The sequence below is a fragment of the Anneissia japonica genome, unplaced genomic scaffold, assembly GCF_011630105.1.
Source record: "Anneissia japonica isolate Jap-2015-1 unplaced genomic scaffold, ASM1163010v1 scaffold287835_len3118868_cov185, whole genome shotgun sequence".
Taxonomy (NCBI): Eukaryota; Metazoa; Echinodermata; class Crinoidea; order Comatulida; family Comatulidae; genus Anneissia; species Anneissia japonica.
The window spans coordinates 2,227,225-2,237,886 of record NW_022737223.1 but is presented as its reverse complement, the minus strand read 5'-3'; the positions used below and the strand labels follow the sequence as shown (position 1 = coordinate 2,237,886).

General features: G+C 34.9%; 1 protein-coding gene across 1 annotated transcript in view; it reads right to left on the bottom strand.

The window, feature by feature from the left end:
• Positions 1–353: 353 nt before the first annotated feature.
• Positions 354–10,662, bottom strand: part of LOC117117150 (fibrinogen-like protein 1) — an 11,603-nt gene continuing 1,294 nt past the window's right edge. The window contains exons 2-4 of the mRNA XM_033261361.1: positions 6,582–6,955; positions 5,347–5,617; positions 354–729 (exon numbers count right to left, since the gene is read on the bottom strand). Of these exons, the coding sequence (XP_033117252.1) occupies positions 482–729; positions 5,347–5,617; positions 6,582–6,955 (893 nt within the window). The 3' untranslated portion in view covers positions 354–481. The remainder of the gene's footprint in view (positions 730–5,346; positions 5,618–6,581; positions 6,956–10,662) is intronic.

Here is a 10,662-nt window from a genome sequence, read left to right as displayed (position 1 = left end):
TTAATATGTATGCTAAAAAGCTAAAATAATGGAAAATGGCAGCCATTTTAAATTGTAATAGCTCAAAAATGTGTACAATATTTAGTTAACTGTTGTTGTCATTGTTATGAGTGAATTTCCAATTGAATGCTGCATTTTAATAACATAAACTTACAATATTAGTGACAATTTTAGGAAAAAATGGCAGCCATTTTGAAACTGCTGGCAACCCCCCTTACGTATGAAAAAAAAAATGTTGCACATACTTTTTTAATTTATCAATGTCTACTCTACATCATATCCAATTTTTTAAAAATATAGCAAAAAAAAATGCAACCTCTGATATTGCTACATTTCGGACTGGACTATACGGCAGTGCCGATAGCCACTGCCATGTAATTCAGCGGAATCTAACAACAGATCACAAATTGAGATTCAAAAGTATGCAAATATGAAAATAAATAATAAAAGGCAAGGCATAATAAAGCGTCATTTTTTGTCCTCAGACGATTCTTCGCATTTTCATTTCTGAGAATCGTAAAATATAATGCATCCTGTAAATGTCCCAGACAATTCCCTGTTTATATTCACCATTAAGTTTAGAACGGTAACATGCGTTGAACCACCAACCACACTTGTTCGAAATACTGCAGGAGGAACCATCGGAATTATCGTTATCTCTGTCTGGTGTAGAGAAGCTCATACCATTGCTGCACCACATTGCAGTCCCACCGCAGAGAAGCCCATCAACTGTAAAACATAACAAGACGATTGATCAGCTAAGAGCTACCATCAGATTCCCACCCGAATCTACCTAATAGTTCTGATAAGTATCAATTTCGGTGACATCACCATTCATGGTGCCGTCACCAAACCTGATTAGAGGATTCTGATCAGATGATTGATGATTGGTGCTGTCACCAGTATAGAAGTGTATCAGCATTTTATTTGTCACAGAAACTGATCAATTAGGTAGAATCGGCTGGTTAAGAGTGTCCTTTTGTGCATGATTTCATCTTCAGTAATATCTTCATTCAAAACATAATCAAAAACCAAATGACCTTATAGATACAATATTTCACGTTCAAGTGTAGGGTATATCATTGACCTATGCACCAGGCCTGTATTCAAGAGCAGTGCTATTCCATTCATTTAACATTAAACACAAAATAAGAAATACTTAAAGCATAATAATCGTATATAAAAATATACATACACACACAGTAAAAATTTTTACTAATATTTGTTCATAGTCAAAATTAATAAGCAATACAAAAGACAAGTTCTTTGAAAAATTAATATTATGAGAATAATTATTATTATCATTTGTTTTTATTCATGCTATTAAAAACAATTTATGTTAAAAACAATTTATGTTAAAAACATTTTAAAGTTATACTAACTGTCATGAGCTAAAAAAAAACTGTAAAATAAAATCCATTCCGAATTTATCCAATTTCTTAATTTATTTTTATATTTTGTAAGTTATTAGATACACTTAAAATCTAAATTATAATAATATTCCCGTCAATTAATGGACATGCAAATAATACATTTCCTGTATTATTTTACATGTTAATATTTTCTAGTAATCAATTTTAAGAGATTTGTAGTAAAATGTCTGTAAATCAATTGTTTATTTTGTTTTTTTTTTGTTTTTTTTTTATTTTATTTTTTTTTTTTATCTGTTTCTGGTTGAAATTTAATGACTAAATTGTTCCCTTTTAATATGAGCTATTCATAATTTTAATTGAATTATTTTGGCAAAGCATATATGAAAACGTCTTTTAGCATTGTCTAGATTATTTCACAGGATAGGGCCTATATGAAATACTCAGAAGCGTTGGGGTGGTGGGGGGAGGGTGAGTGCTCGTGGATACTTCGGCGTATAATTTTACGTATACATTTGTTATATTCACATTTCTAATACTCGTTTCAAATATTTTCCACTTTGCATTTTTAAATTTTGCTAAGATCACGCACCACCTAAAAAACTTTTACTTTTGTTTTTTGTGGGATCGTCTCATTTTTCTTTCTCCATTCATCCATTTTAACTCACTATATACAATCAAAACATACGGATGACATTATTTAGACATTTAGCACGCTCTTTCTTTTTATTTCATTTTATTATATAACATTTTTCCACCTCAATTGACTGATATAACATTTATCGAAACTTTGTCAATCATTCACATGATCAATCAATCAATCGATATATTATTTACATATCTTTTTCTCATTCTCAATCAGCCAACCAGTCAATTTAGTCAACCAATCAATTAATGTATATAGGCCTATATGACATATAAAATCTTGTGTTATTATATATATATATATATATATATATATATATATATATACCTGTCTCTTATACACATCTAGATGTGTATAAGAGACAGGAATATATGTGTATAGAGGAATATCTGCGAATGTGAAAAAATAGGTGCCCCAACCGGGATTCGACCCGGGACCTTGTGCTGTTTCTTGAGACGCCTTCCAACCAGGCTTTGTTGTGAATTCAAATCCGATTAAGCATCTTATCCCTCCACACTCACGCAGGGCCGGCGGAACGTTTTTCAAAGTGGGGGGCGGGTGCCCACTTATAAGATGAATGGGAATATGAATCATGCAGATCTGGAAAAACCTAGGGGATGGGGGTCAACATTTTTCCCAAAAAGGAAAGGGGATCCGAGGGTCCTCCCTCGGGAAAATTTTGATTTCTAGATGGCGGGAAATAACCTTTCTCGACTTTTGAGCTAGGTTTCTAATGACTTTGTTCTTCAAAATTCAAGGTTTCCCCCTCTTGAAAACGGTCAGGTAAACTTTCTCATTCTTATTACAGTAAATAGGCCTGTTATGTATGTGTGTATACATACCGTACTTAAAAAAAAAAATAGTTGTTGCATACGGTACGTATTCTTTTTTCAATGAATCGATAAGCTCCAAAGAAAAGGAGCGGGGGGAGCGGGGGTCCCGGGGTTCTCCCCCGGAAAAATTTTGAATCCTAGATGGCGGGAAATGAGTTTTTCCGACTTCTGAGGTGTCTTAATTACTTTTAAGTTCTTTAAAATTAAAGGTTTTCCCCTCTTGAAAACGGTCCGGTAAATCTATCTCATTGTTATTACAGTAGACAGGACTTATGTGTGTATACATTCATTAAAAAAATTGAGTATTTGCATACGATTTTTTCCATGAACCCATAAATCCCAAAAAGAAAGGGGGAGTCCGGGGGTTCTCAACAGGGAAAATTTTGATTCCTAGAAGGCGGGAAATGAGCTTTCCTGACTTCTGAGGTGTCTTTTAACTACTTTTAAGTTCTTCAAAATTCAAGGTTTTCCCCTCTTGAAAATTATTATAATGAATCAATGAGCCCAACGAGAAAAGGGAGGTTCGGGTTCTTCCTGGGAAAATGTTAATTTCTAAATGGTGGGAAATGAGCTTTCCCGACTTCTGAAGTATCTTATAGCGATTTTAATTTAAGTTCTTCAAAATTCAAGGTTTCCTCTCTTGAAAACGGTCAGGTAATTTTTTCCCAAAATCCCGAAAAGAAAGGGGGTCGGGGAGTTCTTCCCCGGGAAAAGTTTGATCCCTAGAAGCGGGAAATGAGCTTTCCCGACTTCTGATGTGTCTTTTAATTACTTCTAATTTCTTTAAAAATTAAGGTTTTCCCCCTCTTGAAAATGATTCAATAGAACCAATGAACCCCAAAGAAAAAAGGGGTCCGGGTTCCCCCGGGAAAATTTCGATTTCTAGAATGCGGGAAATGACCTTCCCTGACTTCTGAAATGTCTTTTAAATGACTTTTTAAGTTCTTCAAAATTTAAGGTTTTCCCCTCTTGAAAATGGTCAGTTAAATTTTTCTCATTTTTTATTTTATGTGTGTATACATAGGCCTATATAAATAAATGAGTAGTTGCATGCGTATTCTTTTTTCCCATGAATCGATAAATCCTAAAAAGAAAGGGTGATCTGGGGGTTCTCCCCGGGAAAATTTTAATTCGTAGATAGCGGGAATGAGCTTTCCCGACATTTGAAGTGTGTTTTAATGACTTTTATGTTCTTCAAAATTCTAATTTTCTGATTGTAACATAAAAAAAAATAAAAAAATAACGGGTCCTGAAATGGTAGGTCTAGAATTTTTTTTTTCGGTCACACAAAAGTCTCAAGACATTATTTTTTGCAAAAAAAATGGGGGGGGGGGGCAAGTGGGGGGCCCGGGCCCCCCCCGCCCCCCCCCCCCGGTTCCGCCGGCCATGTCACGTGCATAAGGATAGTAAACAAAAGAACTTTGTAAAGAAGGAAGTTGCTTCCAGTAATTTTGTTTATTCCGTTGGGTTCAACAATTAGCATTTTAAAAATCATCACTTTAATTAAAAGGCTTAATTTTGTCTTCAGGTTGCAGATTTTTGTTCAATAAACTAACAAAATATGATAGGCTATATTATTATTTAATTATGTATTGGGTAAAGCTGATTGAATACAATCAAATAAATGAAGAAAAATAAACAGTCAAACCGCTGTGTCGACAATGGCAGCAAATTGGCCATGAGCAAGCCGATTGAATGGACCTTTCCGCTAAGCCCCGCCCATTGGATATTGTTGCTAAGGTCCCACAAGACGACAATGTTAAAACATACGCAAACACGTGCGTTTGTGGGACAACACGTGTGTTTGTGAGACGCGCGCGTATTCCTAGCGTTGTTCTGATTAGTCAGTTGTTAAGTTTGATTGACACTCCGGAAAGGTCTATTGTGTACACGTGCGCTATCCAGAATCACATTCAAAAATATGTGGCATGCCTAAATATGGTCATGTTGACATCACATTATGACCATATATAGGCATACACTAGGTTTTTGTCAAAGAAAATTTGATAATTTGTGCAGGGCTTAACATGTGATGTAACTGCAGCCAATTACGTAATGTATGACCTCCAATCTTGCCTCCAATATTTTGAATTTGAAATTACTCGTTTGAGCACGACAGATTCCCAGGTAGGTAGCAGGTTTACATGCTTTAATACTTTAACTTAATTGCTCATGAACATTCTTGCAACCATTGCTTGAATTTATAAAATGAATATCTGAAGTTTGGGCACGTCAAAGTAATCAGCTAAAGTCTGTGTCCATTTAACTTATTCCAAAGTTTAATTGTTTTTTAAATATTATATTTAATTTCTGGATGTATATTTTAATTGCTCAGTAGATTTAAACATTCTGCTAATTAAGTGATTGCACTGTAAAAACGTCATGAATAAATTTTTAATTAAATTTAATAATTTTATGTGAGCGTATGTTTGTGGAGGTGCAAAAAAATAAATTATATTAAAAAAATAGTTTAAAACTTTAAATGTAGTAAGCTTACTTGCATTAGACTTAACACCGATGTAATCTCCCAAATTTAGTCTGAAATTTTCAGCTTCACTTCCAATCTCAATCGACTCGTAGGTGACGTGATAAGCGTTGTCATCTTTGGTAACCATATCTATACGAAATTCATACTTTGCTGACGACGTAATAGTGTGGATTTCTTTGTTCCCGAGCCAAAACTCGCCACTCAAAGCACCAAATCCAGACGCATAATTTTGCCAATTCTGGTTGAAATTTACAGACCCATCTTTCCGTCGCTGAAATACCTAAGATATTAATTGTATTATCTTAAATAGTTCTAGGCCACGAAAGCAGTAAAGTACACAACTGACCGTTATTATTTTGCTAAAGAGGCACTACAGTACGTTATTCATATGTTTAAGAAACTTAGGCCTAGGCAACTGTAATGCCGGCCAGTTTTTAACAATTATAAACTAATTAACGAGACATGATTTAAATAATGTATTTGCACAAAATTCATTTTATATCTCCTTCTTCCTCTAACACTTTTTGTCTATAATTAATTTCAAATTAGAGACCACTTTTGGGCCTGAAAATGTGGTATCCGGCAATGGCCTCGGTCTCCAATTAGAGGGTTAACTTTGTGTTGAAGGATTTAACACGTTGACTGCCAGACCTTTTCTGACGGTTCCTTCCCGTGTGCCAAAACAAGTTTACATGTACAAACATACTTTTTTGAAATTTTATCTAGTCATATATCATCAAAATGATGTGTCTAATAAATTGGCGGGAAAATATTAGGGGCCCAGTATACTCGTCGATGGCACTGTGATAGAACTTCTTGCTGACTATGCCAAGTGCGAGTTATCTCGTCCTCTTTTTGCATGGGTTGGTATATCAGAGCCGTAGATGTGGTATATGTTCAAAGGGCGCCCCCACTTGTACCGCTCGAGTGTACTACCGGCAACATAACACAACAAACATACATATGTCATTTGTACGTTATCGTCTAGGTGTATCTTCCCCGAACTACCAGCCGTTGAGTCTGTGGTGGTACATTTTATAATAAAGAAGTTATAAACGCTAGAATGTTCCCCCGTTTTTGAGGAGTATACTCGTTCCTGGCGCCCTCAGCAACACCCTGTGGGAGAGTATACTCGTCGCTGGCAGCCCACGTGTTAAATTACTTTTAAAAGGTGGTCTCAAGTTCGAGGGACCTTGGAATTAGGGGGTCTGTAATTGGAAGGCTAACTGTATTTTGAAACCTACCGTCCACGCTTTACCATCAGTGTCCATGTCACAATAAGTGAGAAACGCGTCACACGATGAGCATGGTTTAATTTGGTAAACACCACTTTCACCACTCAGTCGTTGCTTGACTTCAGTGCAATCGCGATACGTTGGTGTCGTGTACAGCAGTACATTCGTTGGGAACATCAGCGTGACTAATTGATATTCAGATTTACTGGCGAATACGTCACACATTTGTCTGTCTCTATCGTAAGCTATAGAGGAACATTCTTCAAAGTGACGCAAACAAAGTTGTACACAATCGGTTAAACCCCTTACTGATGAATGATGTAAAGAATGACTCGACACCAGACGTCCATTAGCTCTGGACATCGACAGGGCGTGGGATTCAACTGTAATAATGAAAACATTATGTTTCACAAAATAATAATAAATGTTATTTACCGAATAAAAAAATTGCAGTACCATTTAGCTCCAGGGGTTAAGAGGCTCATCTTAATGGGTTCTGAGTTAGCATTTTGTAAAATGGCAGACACTTTTCACGATTAAATAACTCTAAAACGAGACATATAAAGCCTCATAGTAGTTATACTTTTAGGTAAACTTGATAAGTTGTTTTAATTAACTATAATCAGCAAGTACTTATTACTGTTGACTGTAAAACATACTGAAATTTACAAAATTGACCATTTTAAAAACCGAAGACAATTATTACTAGTCAAGAAAGAAAATGAAAAATAGTTTGAGACTATCCGGTACAAACATTATTTTATATTATTTTTCAGTTACTAGTATAATATAGGCCTAATAATACTAGTAATGATAATAATAATAATAATAATAATAATAATGATAATGATAATAATAACAAAGATGATGTATTAAGATGATAAAGAAAATGATAATAATAATAATAATAATAATAATAATAATAATAATAATAATAATAATAATAATAATAATAATTATATAATTTAATTTGCTGCTTCTGCTGTTGTTGTTGTTGTTATATAATATAAGATAATGTCCGTACATTTCATTTCATTTATTTATTCAGTGTCTTGGGGCCCCAAAAGCCACAAAATCACCATGACAAAAGTCTGGAGCCCCAGAAAACTAAACTTAACTATATTATTAGCGAATATATAAAAAGATAGGCAGGATAGGCTTAGTCGCAAAATATTTTTCTTTTCTTACATCATTATCATCTTAATTATTATTATTATTATTATTATTATTATTATTATTATTATTATTATCATTATCATTTTCTTTATCATCTTAATACATCATCTTTATTATTATTATTATTATTATTATTATTATTATTATTATTATTACGGACACTTTTTTATATTATTTTTCAATTACCAGTATATAATAATAGGCCTAATAATAAAAATAAAAATAATAATAAAAACAACAACAACAATAATAATGATTAAAAAAAAAAAAAAAAAAAAAAAATAATAATAATAATAATAATAATCATCATCATCATCTAGTAGCCATCCTACCAGTCGCCCGGCGTCCTAATATTGATAGATACCAATCATCACGCCAGAAATTTCCTGACAGGGTTTCTAACAAGTCCGACAGGGGGTATCTGAACGAAGGGGCCCTACTAGAACTTCGGTAATGTAAAAAATGTACAGTACAGTACTCCAAAATTGATGAAATAAGCTTTTGAAACCACTAAATAATTGTCATATTTTTCGGGGGCTTCTCCCCCTGCGACACTTTCGAGAGATTTTGAGTGACGTCCGAACACGCTCACTTCTTTCGTTGGGGACATCTCCCCCTCATCACGTTGGGACCTCTGACCCCGTCAGGCAAATCCTGGGGCCACTATCCCTACCCACGGAACGAGGATTTTAAAGATAGTGGAGCCTGAGAGCATATCCACCCCCAGCCCCACCATGGTTGGCGAACAGCTTTTTGACACCTCTGAATGTCCGAAAATAGATGCTCACGCTGAAAACATATATGAGTCGCTCCCCTCAGAGCCAGCAAAAAAAGTTAAAATTAGCATAGAAATATAGTTCATACCGCCTTCAGCCCCAACATAGTTGGGGCAGAGGTGAGAAAATTTGGAAATATGGCACCTTTTGGATACTCGGAAATAGCAGCTTGCCGCACCCTGTAAAGCCTCTACCCCTCCCTATCAATGTTTTTTGCAGACACAGAATTTTAAGTGAGTGGGAACTAGAGTTAATCCTCACCATGATTGGGGCTGAGGTGAGCACATTTTGAACCACCTCTAGATAGTGGTGTAACTAGGTTCCCAGGGACCCTGGTTCAGTTCGATAGTAGGCCTAGGCCTATACAGTCATATAAATTGGCGAGACCGATAATCAGGCACACAAAGTTTTATACATGTAACAAAATTACTCTCTTACTAAAGTGATTCATAGTAAAACCATCCCCCGCTGAACATCATCCTTATTTTTTGGAATCTAGAATTCGGGGCTAGAAAAAGTTTATTTATGAAAGGGAATTGTTTAAAATTTATTACTATTTTACTTAAGAAATTTAGAAATTTTTTTGGAATCTAGAATTCGGGGCTAGAAAAAGTTTATTTATGAAAGGGAATTGTTTAGAATGTATTACTATTTTACTTAGGGGTCATCCATAATTATCATCAAAAGAGTACAAAACATACTCTTTTCTGTTACTCCCTCCCTCCCCCCAAAAGTGTACACAATAAAATGTTGATTTGTGTCATTTTGAGATCAACATTTTATGTTTTTCATAAAAGAGTACCGGTACTTATGCCTACACTTTCAACCCCCCCCCCCTAAAGCGTATGTTTTGTACTCTTTTAAAAATGTTGATGGATGATCCCTATAAGAAATCCATAGTGTCAAGTCATATACCTGTTTTCATGCTTTTAATTTAAATGACAATGCTCTTGGTGTTTTATATGCAAATTTTATACTGTATGGTATTTGTTCAATTTTAACAATCTTTTTTAACCATTTTTCGTCTGATCTGTAGAACGTGTATATTGTATCCTTTTTTATTTTATTTTATTTTTTTTTTGTAATGTGTGACGAGCAACGAAAACTTCAAGCCATTTTTATAAGTTTGTTCAATAAAATCGAAATAAATTAAAGTGAATTTATACAGTTCCGGCACGTTTGAGTCTAGGTTTCGGGGCCGGAATATTGATTTATATGTATTATTATACAGATACTACTTTAATGTCATAAAAATACGTAGTACAATATATATTATATATATCGCACTTTTACCAACTTTAAGTTTCATGGCCTGAATCAGTGAATACAGAATTATATATGGGAGTGATAATAGTGCCCAATAGGCCTAAAAACTTTGATCAGAGCATGCTTATGTGCTTTGTTAATAGCAAAATGTGCACAGCAGATCGAATATATCCCCATAGCTAACTTGGTCACTGGAGTAGAGGGTATGCAATGCCGTAGCCAGCAGTTGGGACAGTCCCACACAATTTTTCTAATGGGTCCACAAATAATGGGTCCACATTTTGAAAATGGGTCAAAATTATGTACCGGTAATTTTGTGCATAAAATGGGTCCACTTTTGAAAAATGTGTCCAGATTTCTCATATTTAGCTTCAGATGGGTAAAATTTAAGAAAATGGGTTCCGAATTTTCATATTTTACGCGTAAAGTGGGTCCGGCCGAAAAGATCCTGTTCTCAAGTATAGCGTTATGTCGAGATAATCGATTGAGTTCTTATTTGCTTCAATTTTTAGCCTTAAATTGTTTTCGCTGAATATCTTGCATAAGTCTTTCTTTATTATTTCAATCTTTCGTGGTGATTCATGAAAAGCGGCTAATCCATCATCTCGGTATAAGAGAGCCAACAACGCTCATTGAGAGCGTAAAAAAACGATACGCTCTACGCAGCCAGAGCCATATATATACCATGGAGGTATTATCATGGAGGTATTAGGCATTTTTCGTTTTGACTACGCGGCCAGTCTACTACGAACTAATAGAGCGTAACAGACATCTGCGCATGCTCACAAACCTTACTGGCTAAATCGGGGTTGTGACAGCTTCCGCGACAACCCCAATTTCTGAATTTGGCGTAGTGGCGACTACCCTAATAC